Source organism: Oncorhynchus mykiss, chromosome 31 (assembly GCF_013265735.2).
Source record: "Oncorhynchus mykiss isolate Arlee chromosome 31, USDA_OmykA_1.1, whole genome shotgun sequence".
Lineage (NCBI taxonomy): Eukaryota > Metazoa > Chordata > Actinopteri > Salmoniformes > Salmonidae > Oncorhynchus > Oncorhynchus mykiss.
In genome coordinates, this window is record NC_050571.1 from 22,584,956 (window position 1) to 22,609,189 (window position 24,234).

Sequence of the window (24,234 nt, forward strand, 5' to 3'; positions counted from 1 at the left end):
GTAAACAGCACCGAGATGTCCTTAGATTACAGTCATTAGTTCAGCACAGTCACACACACTCTCTATTCAGCAGAGAGGGGAGGAAAGAGGAAGCCCATCGAGTCCATCAGGACATCTCCAAACAGATGAGTGTCAAATACTTTCCTTTGAAAATCATCAGAGTGATGGTGGTGAGAGAAGTTGGAGTATTTTACTGCATGTCATTACCAGGTAAAAGGTCCAAATACTATGCTTTTCAACCATGTCAAAATGTTGTAATTATGCTTAGTTATTTCAGATGGCTATAAAGACTATTCCCCTATATTCACCATCAGTTAAACATAAACATATTACATTGTAAATGACCTACTTCATCACTGTACACTGTTCCTTTAAAATGTTTTACTAATGACACTACTGAATACAATGAAGAAACATGACTGAGCCCATACTTAGTGGTAACACATCTATTACTGAGCCACATATTAACTGACAGATAATATCAATGTTATTGTGTTTTATTGACATTATTATGCATATTATTAATGAAGGGCAGAGAGTGCTTACAGAACTCGCAGGTTCTTGATGCCAGAGAAGTCCACTTTAGAGATCCTGGTGATGTTATTCCTGTCCAAATCCCTGAGAGGAGAGAGAGAGAGAAAGAGAAAGAAGGAGAGAGAGAAAGAGAGAGAGTGAGGTAGAGAGAGAAAGAGAAAGAAAGAGAGAGAGAGAAAGAATGAGGGAAAGAGAAAGTTAGAGAGAGAAGGAGAGAGAGAGGAGCGAGAAATCAAGACAAAAAGAAAAAAGAGAGGGAGAGAGAGAGAGAGAAAGAGAGTAAGAGAGGGAGAGAGAAGAGAGAGAAAGAGAGAGAGAGAGAGAGAGAGAGAGAGAAAGAGAGAAAGGGAGAGAATGAGAGAAACAAAGAAAGAGAGAGAAAGAGAGGAGAGAGAGAAAGAGAGAGAGAAAGAGGTTAGAAGGATAATCACTCATCTTCATAATCCTGTTCAGTCTATCAGTTCTCTCGCTAGTTCTCTCTCCACAGAGCAGGGCTGGGCAATTCCAGTCCTCGAAGGCATGATTAGTGTCCCAGTTTTGCCCCAGCCCCATCTAACACACCTGACTCCCATAATCACCTAATCATGATCTTCAGGTCAGAGTGCAATTTGATGAATCAGCTGTGTTTGCTAGGGACGGAGAAACAGTGTGACACCAGTCAGGCCCTGGAGGACTGGAGTAGCCACCCCTGCCATAGAGGATGGTATTGCTGAGGTTCCCTGTGGAGGATTGCCCTGGAGATGTGGAGCAGAGCAGAGCAGGTCCCCACCCTCTCTTCTGTCTCTCTCTGCCCTGTGCCGTCTACCTAAGATGCTGGGGGACAAATCCTTCAATCTCAGACACTCCCTGGGCAAAGAGGGCCCCTCCAGGAGCCTGTGCTCAAACCTCAAACACACCAGGGCCTGGTGTGTGTGTGTGTGCGCGTGTATGTGTATATGTGTGTGCCTCCATGTATATGTGTGTATGTTTGCATAAGCCTGTCCTAACTATGTCAGTGTGTATTGTACACGGTCCATACTGACTATGTGTATGTAGGACAAGGCTGGAGCATGAGAAAGAGCTATAACAAATAGACATTTCTGTTTGAGAGAGCTAGCTACTTCAAGTCACTTCTGATGGGTCTTTCTGAAATTGGGGTTGTTTTTCTCTCCGGAGCCAAAAGCTTATCTAGTTTCCAGACTATTTCTCTGTTTTAACTACTTCTCAGAATGTATACATCTGTTTTAATTACTTCTCAGAATGTATATATCTGTTTTAACTACTTCTCAGAATGTATATATCTGTTTTAACTACTTCTCAGAATGTATATGTCTGTTTTAACTACTTCTCAGAATGTATATGTCTGTTTTAACTACTTATCAGAATGTATATACAGTGGGGCAAAAAAAAAATGAGAATCAATCAGTCTTTTATACTGATAACAAGTTCAAACAGATGCCAATAATACAGGTAACGAGTGAGGCTCATTTGTCCTCCACTCGTTACCTGTATTATTGGCATCTGTTTGAACTTGTTATCAGTATAAAAGACATCTGTCCACAACCTCAAACAGTCACACTCCAAACTCCACTATGGCCAAGACCAAAGAGCTGTCAAAGGACACCAGAAACAAAATTATAGACCTGCACCAGGCTGGGAAGACTGAATCTGCAATAGGTAAGCAGCTTGGTTTGAAGAAATCAACTGTGGGAGCAATTATTAGGAAATGGAAGACATACAAGACCACTGATAATCTCCCTCGATCTGGGACTCCACGCAAGATCTCACCCCGTGGGGTCAAAATGATCACAAGAACAGTGAGCAAAAATCCCAGAACCACACGGGGGGACCTAGTGAATGACCTGCAGAGAGCTGGGACCAAAGTAACAAAGCCTACCATCAGTAACACACTACGCTGCCAGGGACTCAAATCCTGCAGTGCCAGACGTGTCCCCCTGCTTAAGCCAGTACATGTCCAGGCCCGTCTGAAGTTTGCTAGAGAGCATTTGGATGATCCAGAAGAAGATTGGGAAAATGTCATATGGCCAGATGAAACCAAAATATAACTTTTTGGTAAAAACTCAACTCGTCGTGTTTGGAGGACAAAGAATGCTGAGTTGCATCCAAAGAACACCATACCTACTGTGAAGCATGGGGGTGGAAACATGCTTTCGGGCTGTTTTTCTGCAAAGGGACCAGGATGACTGATCCGTGTAAAGGAAAGAATGGAGCCATGTACCTTCCTTCCATCAGCAAGAGCATTGAAGATGAAACGTGGCTGGGTCTTTCAGCATGACATTGATCCCAATCACACCGCCCGGGCAACGAAGGAGTGGCTTCGTAAGAAGCATTTCAAGGTCCTGGAGTGGCCTAGCCAGTCTCCAGATCTCAACCCCATAGAAAATCTTTGGAGGGAGTTGAAAGTCTGTTGCCCAGCAACAGTCCCAATCACTGCTCTAGAGGAGATCTGCATGGAGGAATGGGCCAAAATACCAGCAACAGTGTGTGAAAACCTTGTGAAGACTTACAGAAAACATTTGACCTCTGTCATTGCCAACAACGGGTATATAACAAAGTATTGAGATAAACTTTTGTTATTGACCAAATACTTATTTTTCACCATAATCTGCAAATCAATTCATTAAAAATCCTACAGTGATTTTCTGGATTTTTTTTCTAATTTTGTCTGTCATAGTTGAAGTGTACCTATGATGAACATTACAGGCCTCCCTCATCTTTTTAAGTGGGAGAACTTGCACAATTGGTGGCTGACTAAATACTTTTTTGCCCCACTGTATCTGTTTTAACTACTTCTCAGAATGTATATGTCTGTTTTAACTACTTCTTCTCAGAATGTTAATGAGAGAGAGAGAGAGAGAGAGAGAGAGAGAGAGAGAGAGAGAGAGAGAGAGAGAGAGAGAGAGAGAGAGAGAGAGAGAGAGAGAGAGAGAGAGGCTGTGATTGGGAGTCCCATTGGGCAGCACACAATTGGCCAAGTGTCGTCCGGGTTTGGCTGGGGTAGGCCGTCATTGTAAATAAGAATTTGTTCTTAACTAACTTGCCTAGTTAAATAAAAATAAAAATAACACACACACACAGAGCCTGGGCTCCTGACGTTGGGTTCAGTGTGTTTCTCATAATATACGTAAACATTTATAAATCTGGATTTAAAGGCATACTGGATTTCAAAAGGCTTCCCCAGATCTGCACATAAAGAGCTCTAATGGGAGCCATACTACGTCTTTAGAGGGGACAGGGGCCTGACAGACTACTGCCTCTACTTCACGCTCCTTGTTCCTCTCTCTCAACCTCTCTATGTTCTGTCTCGTGCTGATATTTCTCTCTCACCCTCTCTCTCTCACCCCCTCTGTCTCACCCTCACTTTCTCGCTCACCCTCCCTCTTTCTCTCTCACCCTTTATGCTCATTCTATTACCCTCTCACCTTCTCGCTCTCTCTTACCCCCTCTCTCTCCAAATCTCTCTCTCACTCCCACAGAACACTATCTCGCTCTTATTCTCTCTCCCCTCCGATAACCCAGCTTTCAATCTCACTCGCTCTCCAATCTCTCCTCTCTTATATCCATCCTTCACTGTTCCCAGTAACTGTCGGTGTGAAAAATGTGGGATTATAATCAGGAATTGCAACACAACGAACTCAATTAAACCGGCTTCTTTCAGGCTCCTTTAAGTGCCAATGTGTGGGTCGCAAATCTACAAGCCTGCTGGTAATGGTTTGTTTTTATTTGTATGAGGGATAAGGTGGCAATCCAAACAACAGGTGTTCAGGGCCTCACAATGCCCCTGACCCCCCACCCAGGCCAACCCACCCAATCAAGGCCTTTAAACCACTGAACCAACTAGTCTGGGCCCAAAGCTGACAGAAAGGTTTTATTTTACCTCGGGCTAAATCACTTAGAGGAGCACTTTATTGGTACACACCGACCAACTGGACAGAAAAACACATTTCTTATGGCCCAGGAACATCATGTTGCACTAACGACATATCGGGTGACACGTACCAAAAAGGCCCCCAAAGCCCATTCAAATCCATGCAAGAAAAAAAAAATTATAAATACACAAACAGTCTCTCTCTCTTTTTCCATATAACGCTTCGCTTCACAATGCGTTTCCTGCTGTAACCTCGTGTTATTTTCCTCAAAGCCACAGTCGTCTGGTCTTCTACAGCAGATAGGCATGCTCCATTTCCTTCTCAAGTCTCTGAACCATAGTTGGAATCTTAATTGAGTTCCTCCTCTGGAGCTCGGGACTATTTGACAAAGATTTTTCGTCAGTGGAAAATTCAGACCTTTGCCGAGTATAATCTTCCACACAATACTTCAACATTGTCATTCAGCACACCGAGATAAAGCAGAGCAGTAGGTAGGAATGTATGTACACGACCATTGACTTTGATTGAACATTATAATGTCTTTCATTTCCATTGTATAAGGATGAACGTGGACAGAACTGATTGAGCACACTCTTCCTAATGCCCTTACATGACCATATTACAGTACACACTTGACACGTTGTTGTACATTTGCCAGTTAACATAGCAAACATTGTAGAGTTATCATGTTCATATTGGAATGGCCATTTAGAATTATTTATTTTCCTGTACAAATCTGCACATGCCATGGAATGATGGCAATCATCAAACGTATTTCCAAACTACAAGACATGTGAGACATTTGCAGCTGATGCAATGTTTTTCTAATGCTCTTATCGGGATATTGGTGTTTTCCAGGGTGGAACTTTACCCATTGCTCCCTCCTTCCCTCCCTAACACAGTCCTCCCTTCTTTTCCAGAACATAACAGTGTGCTTTCCTGTTTGAACACGGTTTCATTGTTATCTGTATTGTCTACTTGTTGAATGTTTGTGAACTCTTGATTGTGGTTGTTTGTAATGTCTTGTTAATTGGTGTCGGACCCCAGGAAGATTAGCTAGCATTATGGCGTTAGCTAATGGGGATCCTAATAAAAATGACAAAATTACAAAAATTGTGACAGATCAAATAGGGAGGTTAGTATGGTTTGTATGGTTAGTATGGTTTGTATGGTTAGTATGGTTTGTATGGTTTGTATGGTTAGTATGGTTTGTATGGTTTGTATGGTTAGTATGGTTTGTATGGTTAGTATGGTTAGTATGGTTTGTATGGTTTGTATGGTTAGTATGGTTAGTATGGTTAGTATGGTTTGTATGGTTTGTATGGTTAGTATGGTTTGTATGGTTAGTATGGTTTGTATGGTTAGTATGGTTTCTATGCTTAGTATGGTTTCTATGCTTAGTATGGTTTCTATGCTTAGTATGGTTTGTATGGTTAGTAAGGTTACACTACAACATTTTCCGACAAGATAGAACTGCCAAAGGGGACGGTGTTGCAATCTACTGCAAAGATAGCCTGCAGAGTTCTGTCCTACTATCCAGGTCTGTACCCAAACAATTTGAACTTCTACTTTTAAAAATCCACCTCTCTAAAAACAAGTCTCTCACCGTTGCCGCCTGCTATAGACCACCCTCTGCCCCCAGCTGTGCTCTGGACACCATATGTGAACTGATTGCCCCCCATCTATCTTCAGAGCTCGTGCTGCTAGGCGACCTAAACTGGAACATGCTTAACACCCCAGCCATCCTACAATCTAAACTTGATGCCCTCAATCTCACACAAATTATCAATGAACCTACCAGGTACCTCCCCAAAGCCTTAAACACTGGCACCCTCATAGATATCATCCTAACCAACTTCCCTCTAAATACACCTCTGCTGTCTTCAACCAAGATCTCAGCGATCACTGCCTCATTGCCTGCATCCGTAATGGGTCAGCGGTCAAACGACCTCCTCTCATCACTGTAAAACACTCCCTGAAACACTTCAGCGAGCAGGCCTTTCTAATCGACCTGGCCGGGGTATCCTGGAAGGATATTGACCTCATCCCGTCAGTAGAGGATGCCTGGATATTTTTTTTAAATGCCTTCCTAACCATCTTAAATAAACATGCCCCATTCAAGAAATGTAGAACCAGGAACAGATATAGCCCTTGGTTCTCCCCAGACCTGACTGCCCTTAACCAACACAAAAACATCCTATGGCGTTCTGCATTAGCATCGAACAGCCCCCGTGATATGCAGCTGTTCAGGGAAGCTAGAAACCATTATACACAGGCAGTTAGAAAAGCCAAGGCTAGCTTTTTCAAGCAGAAATTTGCTTCTTGCAACACTAACTCAAAAAAGTTCTGAGACACTGTAAAGTCCATGGAGAATAAAAACACCTCCTCCCAGCTGTCCACTGCACTGAAGATAGGAAACACTGTCACCACCGATAAATCCACCATAATTGAAAATTTCAATAAGCATTTTTCTACTGCTGGCCATGCTTTCCACCTGGCTACTCCTACCCCTGTCAACAGCACTGCACCCCCAACAGCAACTCGCCCAAGCCTTCCCCATTTCTCCTTCTCCCAAATCCATTCAGCTGATGTTCTGAAAGAGCTGCAAAATCTGGACCCCTACAAATCAGCCGGGCTAGACAATCTGGACCCTTTCTTTCTAAAATTATCTGCCGAAACTGTTGCCACCCCTATTACTAGCCTGTTCAACCTCTCTTTCGTGTCGTCTGAGATTCCCAAAGATTGGAAAGCAGCTGCGGTCATCCCCCTCTTCAAAGGGGGGGACACTCTTGACCCAAACTGCTACAGACCTATATCTATCCTACCATGCCTTTCTAAGGTCTTCGAAAGCCAAGTCAACAAACAGATTACCGACCATTTCGAATCTCACCATACCTTCTCTGCTATGCAATCTGGTTTCAGAGCTGGTCATGGGTGCACCTCAGCCACGCTCAAGGTCCTAAACGATATCTTAACCCCCATCGATAAGAAACATTACTGTGCAGCCGTATTCATTGATCTGGCCAAGGCTTTCGACTCTGTCAATCACCACATCCTCATCGGCAGACTCAACAGCCTTGGTTTCTCAAATGATTGCCTCGCCTGGTTCACCAACTACTTCTCTGATAGAGTTCAGTGTGTCAAATCGGAGGGTCTGTAGTCCCGACCTCTGGCAGTCTCTATGGGGGTGCCACAGGGTTCAATTCTTGGACCGACTCTCTTCTCTGTATACATCAATGAGGTCGCTCTTGCGGCTGGTGAGTCTCTGATCCACCTCTATGCAGACGACACCATTCTGTATACTTCCGGCCCTTCTTTGGACACTGTGTTAACAACCCTCCAGGCAAGCTTCAATGCCATACAACTCTCCTTCCGTGGCCTCCAATTGCTCTTAAATACAAGTAAAACTAAATGCATGCTCTTCAACCGATCGCTACCTGCACCTGTCCAACATCACTACTCTGGACGGCTCTGACTTAGAATACGTGGACAACTACAAATACTTAGGTGTCTGGTTAGACTGTAAACTCTCCTTCCAGACCCATATCAAACATCTCCAATCCAAAATTAAATCTAGAATTGGCTTCCTATTTCGCAACAAAGCATCCTTCACTCATGCTGCCAAACATACCCTTGTAAAACTGACCATCCTACCAATCCTCGACTTTGGCGATGTCATTTACAAAATAGCCTCCAATACCCTACTCAACAAATTGGATGCAGTCTATCACAGTGCAATCCGTTTTGTCACCAAAGCCCCATATACTACCCACCATTGCGACCTGTACGCTCTCGTTGGCTGGCCCTCGCTTCATACTCGTCGCCAAACCCACTGGCTCCATGTCATCTACAAGACCCTGCTAGGTAAAGTCCCCCCTTATCTCAGCTCGCTGGTCACCATAGCATCTCCCACCTGTAGCACACGCTCCAGCAGGTATATCTCTCTAGTCACCCCCAAAACCAATTCTTTCTTTGGCCGCCTCTCTTTCCAGTTCTCTGCTGCCAATGACTGGAACGAACTACAAAAATCTCTGAAACTGGAAACACTTATCTCCCTCACTAGCTTTAAGCACCAACTGTCAGAGCAGCTCACAGATTACTGCACCTGTACATAGCCCACCTATAATTTAGCCCAAACAACTACCTCTTTCCCAACTGTATTTAATGTATTTATTTATTTTGCTCCTTTGCACCCCATTATTTGTATTTCTACTTTGCACATTCTTCCATTGCAAAACTACCATTCCAGTGTTTTACTTGCTATATTGTATTTACCTTGCCACCATGGCCTTTTTTTGCCTTTACCTCCCTTCTCACCTCATTTGCTCACATTGTATATAGACTTGTTTATACTGTATTATTGACTGTATGTTTGTTTTACTCCATGTGTAACTCTGTGTCGTTGTATCTGTCGAACTGCTTTGCTTTATCTTGGCCAGGTCGCAATTGTAAATGAGAACTTGTTCTCAACTTGCCTACCTGGTTAAATAAAGGTAAAATAAAATAAAATAAATAAATAAATGGTTAGTATGGTTAGTATGATTAGTATGGTCAGTAGGGTTTGTAGGGTTAGTATGGTTTGTATGATTTGTATGGTTAGTCTAGTTAGAATGGCTTGTATGGTTAGTATGGTTAGCATGGTTTGTATGGCTAGTATGGTTTGTATAGTTAGTATGGCTAGTATGGTTTGTATGGTTAGTATGGTTAGTATAGATAGTATGGCTAGTGTGGTTAGTATAGATAGTATGTCTAGTATGGTTAGTATGGTTTGTATGGTTAGTATGGTTTGTATGGTTAGTATGGCTTGTATGGTTTGTATGGTTAGTATGGCTTGTATGGTTTGTATGGTTAGTATAGATAGTATGTCTAGTATGGTTAGTATGGTTTGTATGGTTAGTATACTTAGTATGGTTAGTATGGATAGTATGGTTAGTATAGTTTGTGTGGTTTGTATGGTTTGTATGGTTTGTATGGTTAGTATAGTTTGTATGGTTTGTATGGTTTGCATGGTTTGTATGGTTTGTGTGGTTTGTATGGTTTGTATGGTTTGTATGGTTAGTATGGTTAGTATAGTTTGTATGGTTTGTATGGTTAGTATAGTTGTTTGTATGGCTTGTATGGTTTATAACCCAATCACAAGTCTGAGGAATCAAATATTCCGTCTGCCTTTCATCTCCTCCACAAGGGTGTTGATTCAACACACACACACAGGTGCACACACGTAGACAAGCACGACTGGGCACCGATATCACTGGACACTGATATCACTGCACACCGAAATCATTGGACACAGACATCACTGCACACAGGCATCACTGGACACAGGCATCACTGGACACAGGCATCACTGGACACAGGCATCACTGGACACAGGCATCACTAGACACAGGCATCACTGGACACAGACATCACTGGACACAGACATCACTGGACACAGACATCACTGGACACAGACATCACTGGACACAGGCATCACTGGACACAGACATCACTGGACACAGGCATCACTGGACACAGACATCACTGGACACAGACATCACTGGACACCAATATCACTGAATTCTTAAGGTGACAAATCATCCCTAACAGCTATGTGAACAGTGCCACTTCAAACCCAATACCATAGACACCTACACAACCTGTTTATAGGCAGAGTCAATAGATCACTTTAGCTTGGCAAACATCTTTAAACTAGAGATAGTTGATGGTAATAATTGCAAGGCAGCCACCATGACTGCAAATAAACAAGACTTGAGCTACACTTTAAATACATTAAGTGAGGACTCGCACACCAACAGAGAGGAAAATATGTATAACCAAGCAGCCAAACCCAGTGGGCAAAAACGGATTGAATCAGCATTGTATCAACGTAATTCGTCAACGTATTGTGACGTGCAATCTAGGTGGAAAATACATTGGATTTTAAAAAGGTCCTCTTGTTTTGAGAGTGTCAACCACATGGTCATGTCATCATCGTAACCAATTTTCAACACAGACAAACCTGAAGTTAAATTTGTACCTTTGAAACAATGTCAGACCTTCAACGCTTTATCCAATATAAAAGAAACAATAGGCAGGGCAGCACCTCCTACTGGAGAGTTGATCTATCTACAGCTATTCATTTGGTCTCCCATCCAGCTCTGCTAAGACATGATATTTGTCACCGACTACTACCAATGTGCTATTATGAGAATGATGATTGAGAAATCCCTTAATAACTAAATATATTCACTGCTGCTATCAAAGTCATTTGAAATTGAAGGTTTAACAGAGCAAATGAAATGGAACTAAACTTTAACAGTCATATCATCAATGAAGCTATTTAGGACTATACAGCATTTGTAAAGTTGTCAACAGCTATTGTTTCAATTCAACCCAGAATTCAACTAAAAATAGACAATGCATATAGGCCTATATGTATAAGAATAGTCCAATTGTCTAAAATATATTTTTGTTTGAGATGGAGATGTGAATCGAACATATCAATTATTCATTTGTAGACAACCTGGATATTGAATTGTGTTTGGTTGTCAACGCAACCAAATATCAACATTTTGAGGATATGTATTTAGAGGAGATGTATCTTCGGCTTGGATAGTTGAATCTGTGCCACTGACATAGTCTAAATTCAATTCCAGTTGGTCTACAAATTAATAATTTATATTTTGGATTCCTGTCTCCATCTCAACCAAAAGTTAAAGAATAGGACTAAATCAAAGTTCGATTTGTTACTCAGGTGCCTTTTGGCAAACTCCAAGTGGTGCCTTTTATTGCCTTTCGTCTTGCCGCTCTACCATAAAGGCCTGATTGGTGGAGTGCTGCAGAGATGGTTGTCCATCTAGAAGGTTCTCCCATCTCAACAGAGGAATTATAGAGCTCTGTCAGAGTGACCATTGGGTTCTTCCCCAGATCTGTGCCTCAAAATAATGCTGTCTCGGAGCTCTACGGACAATTCCTTCGACGTCATGGCTTGGTTTTTGCTCTGACAGGCACTGTCAACTGTGGGACCTTATATAGACAGGTGTGTGCCTTTCCAAATCATGTCCAATCAAATGAATTTACCACAGGTGTACTCCAAGTTGCAGAAACATCTCAAGGATGATCAAAGGAAACAGGATGCACCTGAACTCAATTACGAATCTCATAGCAAAGGGTCTGAATACTTATGTAAGTATCTGTTTTTATTTTTAATACATGATCAAAAACGTCTAAAAATCTGTTTTTGCTTTGTCATTATGGGGTATTGTGAATAGATTTAAGGATTTAAAAAAAAAATGTTAATCAATTTTAGAATAAGGCTGTAACGTAACAAAATGTGGGAAAAGTCATGTGGTCTGAATACTTTCCGAAAGCACTGTATGTCACATCACCTTTCAGATCAAGCACCGCTCGGTATCGCCAACCTTAAGAGACACCACTTCATCACTGTCCTGATGATGACTCATGGAATGCATTACTATTCGCTGGGTGAACAAAGATGGCCAAAGTGAAGATGACAGCAACATTCTGTGCTGTTTTCTATTGTTTATGAGGCAGTGTGAGCAGGATAGGCAACATCTCACTGGGACTTTGGTTTTCTAAATATTTTAATTACCGGATGAGTTCCCAGCTGAAGGACACGCACTTCTGACTCAGCACAACTGACAAGAATAATTTCATATTTTCTCCAGACGCGTCTGTTTACTTCAAGATGGTTTATTTTCAAAGGGCTGGCAGGCAGACAGACAGGCAGGCAGACAGTGAGGCAGGCAGACAGAGAGGCAGGCAGACAGGCAGACAGGCAGGCAGACAGGCAGCTGGATCATCCTAGTGTACCTTAGTCAACTGGATCGACCTTAATCAAATCAAATCTAATTGTATTTGTCACATGCTTCGCAAACAACAAGAGTAGACTAACTTACTTATGGGCCCTTCCCAACAATGCAGAGAGAAAGAAAATAGAGAACTAATAGAAAAGTAATTAAACGTAATAATACCCAGCATACCTCAGTCAGTGTTTGCAGTACTGTACAGTCCAGTACAGTCCAGTCCAGTTCAGACCAGTACAGTCCATACATGACTCCTTAGATTACATCTGTACAGTAAACTTCAGAGGTGACAGGGGAACTTTTAACACTTTGTGTGGAACTCAATCTGACAGGCCTCCCAGGACTCATCTCAGGCAATTTGCTCCTGAGCTGTCCAGGGCTTGAGGTGCAGAAGGCGCAGAGCCTCATGTAAACCAAGAAAGATGGAAGAAGACTAGCAGGAAGAGAATCAAGCAGCCAGGACACAAACACACAGTAATTAGGTGCACTGGCAGATATATAAAGGAACGGGGATCGTGTTAAAACACACCTAAATCACAAGCTCCGGTTGTGAACACTAATAATGTTCCTAAGGAGTAAGGAACCCTAAGGAGTTAACCAGACGCACAGCGTTACAGTATACAGCTAAAGAGAGAGTTGTTCAAGCTCAGGGCTGCTCATGGTCCACTAATCTGATGAATCATTCCTCATGAAACACCATCAACAGGAGCTTCACATGTTACTGCCTGGACATCCTGCCTCTCTAAGGGAATATTACCCCAGATCTAGACGCCACATACAGTCACTCCCCCAGTAACATCCTGATCAACTCAAGGTACGTGCAGTGATTCCTGGCTCCATACATTGTTTACTGGGTTGCTAGCTGCAACGTAATGTTTGGGGCCCTTGCGCATCAATGACAAAGGCACCAAAACATGCAGAGTTATCCATATTTGGTAGATTGGGATAAACACTTTGTCACATTAAGCGAAGTTCAGCGAGAGCTGAGAATATAAAGGATGGACTGATGGGACAAAGCAAAGGGCCTTGATGTGTTGCTTTGGTAACAGAACCCAAACAGCAAAAAGCGGGTCCTTGTTAACCTAAAATGGCCCCAGGTTCACAGACTCTTAGAGACTTTCAAAACCAGTCTTGCATTAAAGCATGACACACACTTGGACGAGTTCTGAACTTGTGTGTTCCTACATTTTGGACTAACCTCTTCAAGGACACATTCGTGACTTAGACCACTTTCTCTCTCCACTTAACGCTGCAACAAAAAGTATGCTCCCCTCTCTCCCTCCCTCCCTCACTCTGCCAGCTTTGGCCTTTGAAGTGCTGGCTGAAATAAAGCACCTCCAAATATTTTCCACACAGATTTTTTTTAGAAGGTAGACGGCTGATATTTCCCAGAAGGCTGACGTTAGCTGTGCCCGCTGGCAGTGCCAGCGTCAGCCCGCCAGGCAAGTTAAAGTCATTATCAGACAGTTCAACAGGTCAACCAAGACACCAACTCTAGAACATTCACACACTGACCCTCATGACCTACCAAGTGCCACTACAAGACAAACTCAAGTTAAGCTGAAACTCATTCACCACTTAGGCAATGGATTTGGAATGTAGCAGCATGTACTGGTGACTTTGTACAGTAGGCTACAAATGGTCTAGGATCAGTTCATCCTCTGTGTGAGTGTAATATGGAGTTGAATAGCAGTGGAATTGGGATGATGGATGGGTTAAGTGTTGGTAACCGCATACACATTGTTCTCAGCTGACAGCCTCCCACCCACCCTGAGAGTGTTGGTGGACTGTGGGTGTGGCTGGGCTGTAGTTCGTCCATCACGGCCCCAGTAGCATCAGCGTGATAAGAGCCAGGAGCACTCCAAGGTGTTCTGGGAACTCTAGCAGGGTGTGAATTGCACCCTGGAAAAAAGGGACTGTTCCACCTTGGCCACCATCATTAAGCCTTCACAATCCTTCTGCTCAAACAAGATGCAAATGAGGTCTCAAGTGGCCCTGAGTATCGACAGAACCAAATTGACTGGGCTTCTAATTTGCTATTCTATAGGTGCTGGGCTGGCATTCCCCTTTGGGAAGCAGGCATTTTCAACATGCCTGTTTCCTGCTTTTATTACGTTAACACTCAAACATTTCCCATCAAAACAACCGTAGTCTAATTACTTTCTACTTAAAAAAAATATGAACAAGGCTCATTGCTGCCTCCTATCCACAACTACAGTCAAATGTTGCATGTTAAAACAACTTGACTGGCAACTAAATAAAGAAAAGATCAACTCTTTTTCCTAAAGGGACACACAATCCCACTTGGTATTATCATTTATTTTCTCTGTTTCAAATGTCTAGGGATCACTCTCTCAAATTTAACAGGTCTTTGGTCAACTAGCCTCTGGCTAATGCGAACATGCTTTGCTTTCATACCACTTCCAAGCAAAAAAGATTGTGTTTGTTGTTGCAGTGCCTCATGTTTTGTATCCCCTGAGGTCCTTAAGCTTCTTAGTTATGCTAGATAATAGGTTCCATCTCCTAGAATCACCAGAGGTGGAAACACTGCATTTTCAGGGATTGCAGGACCCACTTCCCCCATGGAATGTAATTTCATACTACGGCCTCAGGGTTAATGGGGCTGAGGCTGATAAACACTCAGGTTAATGGGGCTGAGGCTGATAAATCCTCAGGTTAATGGGGCCGAGGCTGCTAAGTCCTCAGGTGAATGTGGCTGAGGCTGCTAAATCCTCAGGTTAATGTGGCTGAGGCTGCTAAGTCCTCAGGTTAATGGGGCTGAGGCTGATAAACACTCAGGTTAATGGGGCTAAGGCTGCTAAATCCTCAGGTTAATGGGTTTGATGCTAAGTTCTCAGGTTAATTGGGCTGAGGCTGATAAGTCCTCAGGTGACTGCTAAGTCCTCAGGTTAATGTGGCTGAGGCTGCTAAGTCCTCAGGTTAATGGGGCTGAGGCTGATAAACACTCAGGTTAATGGGGCTAAGGCTGCTAAATCCTCAGGTTAATGGGTTTGATGCTAAGTTCTCAGGTTAATTGGGCTGAGGCTGATAAGTCCTCAGGTGAATGTGGCAGAGACTGCTAGGTCCTCAGGTTAATGGGGCTGAGACTGCTAAATCCTCAGGTTAATGGGGCTGAGGCTGCTAAATCCTCAGGTTAATGGGGCTGAGGCTGCTAAATCCTCAGGTTAATGTGGCTGAGGCTGCTAAATCCTCAGGTTAATGTGGCTGAGACTGCTAAATCCTCAGGTTAATGGGGCTGAGGCTGCTAAGTCCTCAGGTTAATGGGGCCGAGGCTGCTAAGTCCTCAGGTTAATGGGGCCGAGGCTGCTAAGTCCTCAGGTTAATGTGGCCGAGGCTGCTAAGTCCTCGGGTTAATGTGGCCGAGGCTGCTAAGTCCTCAGGTTAATGGAGCTTAGGCTGACTGGACTGGAAAGAAGGTACAGGTTACAGCCACAGGTCAGACTACTAGTAAATTTCATAAAAGTGCCAATGCACATGACATACTCATACAATGACAAGCCTAGGCATATCTAATATGTTAACAAACAGTTTACAGTTTGCCGTTTTATTGTCACAATCACAAGTACAGTGACAGGCTTAACTTGCAAGCTCTAGCAACAGTGAAGTAATTAAATAGCATAACTAATTAAACCAGGTAAAGAAAACGGGAGAAATAAGAAATAAGCGAGGAAGCTATATACAGGGTTGGCTATATACAAGGGTCGGCTATATACAAGGGTTGGCTATATTCATTGACATGGGGTGGCAGGTAGCCTAGTGGTTAGAGTGATGGACTAGTAACCGGGAGGTTGGAAGGTCAAATCCCTGAGCTGACAAGGTAAAAAACCTGAACAAGACAGTTAATCCACTGTTCCTAGGCCGTCATTGACAATAAGTATTTGTTCTGTATTTGTTCTGACTTGCCTTGTTAAATATATTGATTATGGCTGGGATATGCAAAAAAAAACACATTGAGGATCTAGAGAACATTTATGGCCTCTGGACCAACACATAATAATAATGATGAGTGTACACTCAGAGTCCTCCTTAGGACTAGTTGGCTGAAATATCACACATTGTCCTTCGCTCCAGCCTAGTTAGCGACACAGCGTTGTTAATTAGCTAGCACACGGTGTCGCCCCCACCTCCCGCTGTGTATCGGATAAAACCGTACCTGATAGCCGGGAGCGAAGAACAGTCTACCTGTCATCACGGCCTCCCGCTAGCACCGCAGACGGGAGGCTAGGGCGACACCGTGCACTAGCTATCACAGTGTCCTTCGCTCCTGCCTGCCGAACACCTTCCCTCGCCGTTGTTAACAGAACTGCGGGACAACAGTGCCCGACTGTTCGGGGCAAAGGACACAATCTACAGGTGTACTTGCTAGCTAGCTACCATCTTCTGTGGGGTTTATCAGCGGCTGGCATCCAATGTTTTTGTGCATTAACGCCACCTACTGTATTGCAGCATTGCCACCTCCCACCTGTCCCAACGTAAGAATTGATCAATAGAAGTATAAAGAGGGGTTCCTGCAGATGCAGGAATGCCCACACTGAATTGCGGCCGCAATAGCACCCTTCATGGGCACGCATGCAAAGCAGGTGCCAGATGTGTCGCATCTTCATTCCCGTATTACTGTTTGCAACCACAATCAACAGGCTCTGCATATTATTAAATGAGGCTACCCACTCATACACCACCTAGCCTCTGACAATATAAATGGACAGAAGAGAAGTGGTGTGATGATGCGCGAAGGGGTTTGTGTTACTTACAAACGTTCTGCGTTCCTAGGTATTCCTTTTGGCACGTTCCTGAATCCTTGACCCTGGCAATCCACATGAGATCCAGAGCAACTGCATTTGTGAGGACATCCATTCACCACGGCAGCGCACAGCAATCCGCACATCAGAACCCATATCCCCCAGTGATATGCCGTCCACTTCTCATGCACATTCGGTAGCATGGTATTCACCGTGGCAAAACTAGTATTTAAAACGAAAATAACGAAACACTGGTGGAATCCCCAAAAGGTATACTCAACTATCTCGCAATAAAATATAGTTGCAGTTAAATGAATTAAAGGCTAAAAGGTCCAGAACCTAATAATATGAATAGATCAAATCAGTTTCTCAAAGTTAAGTACCTTCCCAAACAAAATCGATGCGGAGTTGCGCTCATTCAAAGTCCGATGCGTGTTCTGCCTTTTCCTCACCATTGATACAAAACTGTAAACATATTAGAAAATGAAAAAAAAAATGCAATTTCAAAACAATCTTCATTCAGATGCGTACGTCATTTCACTTATAACAATCTTCATCAGTAACCATCCCAAATGCTTCATGGAAAGAAAAAAAAAATAGACAATTAGTTTAGTACATAAAGTTTCAGATGTGATAACAGTTTCTCAGTTGTTGAGGTAACTCCAGCTAGTACGCATCACACAGTCCCATTTCAATTGATGCCATTTTGAAACAGAACTCCAGGGGAGCGAATGTAGGCTGCTGTCTGCTAGAAAACTCATACCTATTTCCAACCCCCCAAATTCACCACTTCAGATTCCTACTGGTTCGCACTGCGTTGATGTCACTATAAGCAGAAAATAAGTTATTATTCTTAACTTTTTTTAATGCCCCTCATGTGCACTTTACGATCAGTAAGTAAAACAATAAAGTCTATGGCATTTTGGAATGAGTTACAAGGCAATGAGTTTGCAATTGATGAGTTACATGGAAAACATGACGTTTCCATTTTAGGTCCAACACTTGTGTGCATGTGCAACTAACGGGACTTGATCAGAAAAGGTTATATTTGTGGATTTTACCTAACGAGGTGATATAGCCTAGTGTACTTTTAAAGTCGGCTATTTGTGCCCAGATACTGGGAATCTTCATTGAGAGTTTCTAGTAGCAGGGTGTTGTTAAAATAGAACTGGATATGACAATGCATTTAAAATGACTTGAGTGACAACGGCAAGGACACCGCTTAAAAATAGTTATGCAGTAGCCTCTATATTAAGTTGAAGGCAGCAATGAAACAAAGAATGGTTGCCTACTTTCTCATTTTGCTGACCCAGGCTTTAACAAGTATTCTGACCATAAAAGCAATTCCTTCAATTACTTATATCAATAGCAATAGGCCTGTATCGCAACTAAATTGAAATTGTTGTAAGAAAGTGGCCAAGAACTCACTTTCAATACTTTAGTTACAGTTTAGACTTGTGAAGCACTCGCACAACTCTCATCCAGTCTTCACTGAGCAGTCTCTGTCTTACAGTCATTTTGCAGCTGCAGTGCCCTCATCTGGTGTTAAAATGGACCAATAATTACATTTTAAACTAACCCTCTTTTCCCATTGAATTGTTGTATTTCAGACAATAGCTTCAATGTTTTCTGACAGCTACAACCACAACTAACACAACATTTATGGATCTAGTCAAATCTGAACTTTGCATTGGTGGTTGATGATGGCCAATTTTGTAATAACTAGGAAATATCATTTTAATATCATATCAGGTTACACATTCAGATTAAAAGCAGACTAAAACAGAAAATATTCTAATTTCTGCCAACACTATAGACAATCCTGAGTAGCCTCAAATTAGGCAGATGGGGCCAGCATCTGCATCAGACATTGGCTATCAGACTCTTCTTCCTTGCTCTCTGATAAAGCTCCACAGAGGAGACTTGTTTAACACACTGAGCAGATAATCAATTAACATTATTTTCAGTTAAGAGCAAATTGAGATGCTATTTATGACATCCTGGACCCCTCTCTCTGCCTCCATCCACACTCTACTTCTCCCCATTCCTCCCTTTCTCCCCCCTTTCCTCTTCCCACACTCTCTCTTTTCGCTCTATCTTTATTATATCAAGGTGTCTGGATAAAGCAGGTCACACATCTACCCCTCTATCTGGGCCCAGATGCCAGTGGTTTGCAGATGCAGCTCCATGCCTCTCAGATCGAGGTGAAGAGTTAACTCATTCCTCCGTCTGGAGTCAGGGGCATATGGCTAAGCTGTGAACCATGTGTGCAGAGCTTTTACTGACACGCACATGCACACACACGGCAGCGGTCACATAAATCAGGTGTGTGTGTGTGTTTAGGGAGTGGCTGAGAGGATTTACTGTCTTCTTCACCCTTTCCTCTTTCTAATCTCAGGGATGAGGAATGTTCTGTCGTTCCACCTGTGGATGAGTGTGGATAACAAGCATGGCGAGGACAGATATGCTCTACATGTTTCTCAGACAGCTATGGAGATCAGGAGGAACCAGGAGGACCCAGGAGGACCCAGGAGGAAGGACCCTGGAGGTTCAAGGCCACTTTCCTTCAGGGTCAGTCAAGCACTAACCAGTCCAGGCTGCACGATGTCCATGCCTGCCATGACTCGCTCTCTCCACAAACCACAAACAGAGCTAGGGCTCCCTTGAAGGTGTGGCGTACCCGTGTGTGTGTGTGTGTGTGTGTGTGTGTGTGTGTGTGTGTGTGTGTGTGTGTGTGTGTGTGTGTGTGTGTGTGTGTGTGTGTGTGTGTGTGAGAGAGAGAGATCAATTGAGAGTGAAAGAGTATGTTGGAGTTTGCAGCCACTGGCAGATTTACCATGAGGTCTCACATCATTATGGGGCCTCCTGAGCTGGGCATATACATACTGTATATATTTTCATTTAAACCCCCCAAAATATACTTCTCTGCTTGAGGCCCCCTGATGCTACGCTCAAGGCATAATAAAAAAAATCCCTTATCAAAATGTTTTGCATTGGCTGAGTCTCAAACCATCGCAACCATCGTCAACCTGTGGAAGACACATTTCAGTTGAATGCATTCAGTTGTACAACTGACTAGGTATCCCCTTTTCCCTTATCCTTTCTATATCTGCGGTGGAAGGTGGCAGAGCTACCACTGTGTTTGTCAGACCAAGAGACATCCCAAAAATTGGTCTTCTCAAGAAAACATCTGTAGCGTCCGAACGGTTTGAGCTACACACTAATATGACCCCTCTTTGGAAAGATGAGACTCTCCGTATTGCTCGACGACCCCCACAAGTTTCCCGAGACTCGTCTGAAAGCCACCCAGCACCAGACAAAAAAAATGTATGGAAGTGAATAACAATTTTTGTCATTGTTGTTCAGAACCCACTGCCCGCAAGTTGTCATCAAGTTCGCTACCCCCACCCCGTTCTGCCCTGTATGGAGTTCGCACGCGCCCGGTTGCACCTTTTTCCCAGTCTGCCCTGTACGGCGCTTTTTTCCAGTCTGCCCTGTACGGAGCTCTTTCCCAGTCTGCCCTATACGGAGCTTTTTCCCAGTCTGCCCTGTACGGAGCTCTTTCCCAGTCTGCCCTGTACGGAGCTTTTTCCCAGTCTGCCCTGTACGGAGCTTTTTCCCAGTCTGCCTTGTACGGAGCTTTTTCCCAATCTGCCCTGTACGGAAACTTTTTCCCAGTCTGCCCTGTACAGATACTTTTTCCCAGTCTGCCCTGTATGGATACTTTTTTCCCAGTCTGCCCTGTACAGATACTTTTTCCCAGTCTGCCCTGTATGGATACTTTTTCCCAGTCTGCCCTGTATGGATACCTTTTTCCCAGTCTGCCTTGTACGGATACTTTTGCCCAGTCTGCCCTGTACGGAGTTTTTTCCCAGTCTGCCCTGTATGGAGCCTTTTTCCCAGTCGGCCATGTATGGGGCCTTTTTCCCAGTCTGCCCTGTATGGAGCCTTTTTCCCAGTCTGCCCTGTACGGAGCTCACACGCGCCTGGTAACCAATAAGCATGGCTTGAGAGATGCGCTTACCAGTCGAGTGTTTGTAGCTACGTTTTAATATCAACAGTACTGCCACAGCAGCATAATATTTGATTAACACTTGATAACACTTGATTTAGCCTACATCATCATCAATATTCGGTCTGGTTGGCTGATACACACAGCAGAGAGAAGCAGAAAGACATAGAGAGGAAAATCACAATCAGTAAAATAAATCAGACAGGCCTCTGACTGGGGCCTCCAAATAACTAAGTCCGCCCCTGGTTGCAGACTACTGACAGTCCAGGGTGTTAAAACGGATTTTTCTGGTTTATGTTGAAAACCCTAATGCCTGCCCAGGAAGCGTATGGACAGTGTATAGGAGAAAATTGGCATTGGAGATCAATTCGCACAGCAGAGGCCCACAGCCTGCTTAGCATGAACTAGCCAAAGACCTGTCTGAGAAAAAAAGCCATTAGAAATGAGAGCTCCTTTTAATGGATGACTTTAACAAAAAGAGAAATCCAAACTTTCCACCAGTTACGTCAATCTCTCTGCCCATCTCAGAGCTATAAGGGTATGGGAACCTCAGAGCAAGGGAAAGGGAACATATATGGATTCCCTCTCAATACCTACATTTACTCTCTGTCAGTTGGGGTGAATTGCACCGTCTCGTTCTGGAATGTGGTTTTGTAACATAGAGAACATTTGAACCGCAGTAAATCTTCTCAAACATTTTATCCCAGTCCTACTTATCTGTAAAACTCATCACCTGGTTCACTGAGAAAATACCACATTACATTTTACGTCAACCTGAACATTTCTATCAAGGTTCTTAGAGATAAATTGTTTTCTTTTTTTTCAACCCTACAGTTGTTAACCTTCACTTCTAATTTGTACCAATGGGTTTAGTGCAAGTCTGGCTCGCAGTGTGATATAGCGAGAGAGGAGAGGGGGAAAGGAGCCTGTCCCTGTAGTGGCCAGCTGGCAGAGTGCTGGCTGGTCAACGATACAGGCTTACTGTGTGAGACAGCCCCTGTTTCAGTCCCAGTCCCAGTAAAAGGTGCCATGTGTGCCCAGCGGAGTGGAGCGGCCAGCCTCCACTCACCAGTGCAACAGAGAGACTCTTATTTTGTCCACATTGTCTCAGCTCATAAAGGGAGAAGAGTACAGAAGGAGGGAGAGGAGGACAGAGGGAGGGAGAGAGAGGAGAACAGATGGAGGGAGGGAGGAGAAGGAGAGGATAACAAAGGGAGGGAGGGAAGGGAGAGAGGGAGGGAGAGGAGAGAGAGAGGAGAACAGAGGAAGGGAGAGGACAGAGGAAGGGAGAAGAGGACAGAGGGGGGAGAGGAGGGAGGGTGAGAGGGAGGGAGAGAGAGGAGGACAGAGGTAGGGAGGGGACAGAGGGCAGGGAGGGAGGGAGGGATACAGCACAGCTCTGTGGTTAGGCATCAGGGAACCACCAGCACCAGCCAACTCTCACTGCTCCTTGCCTCCATTCCCTGAAAGCACCTCCAGGCCCATACTGTCAGGTCTCCATCAATTACATTGGAGCACAGGCCCCGCAATTCTCCCAAATCCTCTGTTCTTATGCTTAACGCAGACGTTCAGAGAATAAAGAGACTGCCAGATAAGATTTTGTGGGAGTGCAAGAGAAAAAAGAGAACAAAAATACTTTCTGAATGTTGTCTTCCTTGGAGGTGGTGGTGGTGAACAAACATATGGAATAAAAAGCAATCCCAGATGTTTCCACAACCAAGCCCTTTTTCACATTTATTTGTATGCTATTCAACAAGCTGTCCCTATCCCTGGGAGAGTTGTTGCATTAGGGAGCCATCCAGACATCATGGATTATGCACAACCTGACACGGTTTCAATCACGGGCCTCACCTTTGACCCTGCTCTGATGTTGAGGCACGCTTCATTTGATGTCCTAAACGCGGCAGCGCTGGACAGTTGCTTGGGCTTTGTTAGTGATTTTACCTTCTCTCTCTCGTCTCACAGGCCGCTGAGCACAGGAATGCTGAAAGCCATGGTAATCATGAACTGAGTAATGGTGGTTTTCTCTCCTTTACATTTTGGCACGCAGTGAATATTTGTTTTGGCTCTGACCTACATTGTGCAAACCTGTACAATGGGAATAGTCCTGTTCTGGAAAAGAGTAATCACAGGATTAGCAGCCCCTACAGAACAAGATAACCTTCTGGCTGCTTGTTATAGGAAGTGCACAATTAGAAGGACACATTGCTGCAGTCAGGAGGTTATGGGTTGAGGGAGCGGGGTGTATGATTGGCCTTTTGGGAGGGGAGGGGGGCTATCTGGAACCCTTCCGCTCCCCAGACACCTCTAAGCAATTCCACATATGGGTCAATCTCACCCTGGCTGGCGTTAGAATGTTAGAAAGAGTTTTATCTCTGTCCTGTGTAATGCTGGATGATTGATCATCCAATTTTCTTGGGAGCTATCATAGACACAAACACAGAGGGTCAGGGCTGGCTGGACCATTGGCCGCTCCTTTTTCTCTCTCTTTATCCATGTGTGGCACTTTCATTATTATATACAGTACATGAACTATGGCACATGATGGTGGTATGAAGTCAGTGTTCTACAGCTTTGCGGTACTCTGCTATGGACTTTCAAGTTACCCCTCTGACCTCTGTGGAGATGACATAAGGCCAGAGAGCCAAGGAAACAGTGATTTCACACGGCAACCCCCTTGCAGCTTTTTCGCCACCTTAACATTCAAAGAACCCAAAACAAAATCTTCAAATCAATATTTTTTGGGTCATGGGTGCACCTCAGCCACGCTCAAGGTCCTAAACGATATCTTAACCGCCATCGATAAGAAACATTACTGTGCAGCCGTATTCATTGATCTGGCCAAGGCTTTCGACTCTGTCAATCACCACATCCTCATCGGCAGACTCAACAGCCTTGGTTTCTCAAATGATTGCCTCGCCTGGTTCACCAACTACTTCTCTGATGGAGATCAGTGTGTCAAATCGGAGGGTCTGCTGTCCGGACCTCTGGCAGTCTCTATGGGGGTGCCACAGGGTTCAATTCTTGGACCGACTCTCTTCTCTGTATACATCAATGAGGTCGCTCTTGCGGCTGGTGAGTCTCTGATATCCACCTCTACGCAGACGACACCATTCTGTATACTTCTGGCCCTTCTTTGGACACTGTGTTAACAACCCTCCAGGCAAGCTTCAAAGCCATACAACTCTCCTTCCGTGGCCTCCAATTGCTCTTAAATACAAGTAAAACTAAATGCATGCTCTTCAACCGAT

The 24,234-nt window shown here is 43.9% G+C and overlaps 1 protein-coding gene across 5 annotated transcripts in view; it reads right to left on the reverse strand.

Annotated features, from left to right (window-relative positions):
* The window catches only part of LOC110504786 (slit homolog 3 protein), a 445,911-nt gene extending 428,205 nt beyond the window's left edge, over positions 1-17,706 (reverse strand). The window contains exons 1-4 of one of the 5 annotated variants that reach the window (XM_036969805.1): positions 17,588-17,697; positions 17,355-17,436; positions 16,984-17,193; positions 547-618 (exon numbers count right to left, since the gene is read on the reverse strand). In XM_036969805.1, coding sequence (XP_036825700.1) covers positions 547-618; positions 16,984-17,193; positions 17,355-17,389 — 317 coding nt within the window. In that variant the 5' untranslated portion in view covers positions 17,390-17,436; positions 17,588-17,697. Of the gene's footprint in view, positions 1-546; positions 619-16,983 lie in introns of all 5 variants that reach the window. The other 4 variants (XM_036969806.1, XM_036969807.1, XM_036969809.1 and 1 more) reach the window with 4 other exon arrangements.
* Positions 17,707-24,234: the final 6,528 nt, after the last annotated feature.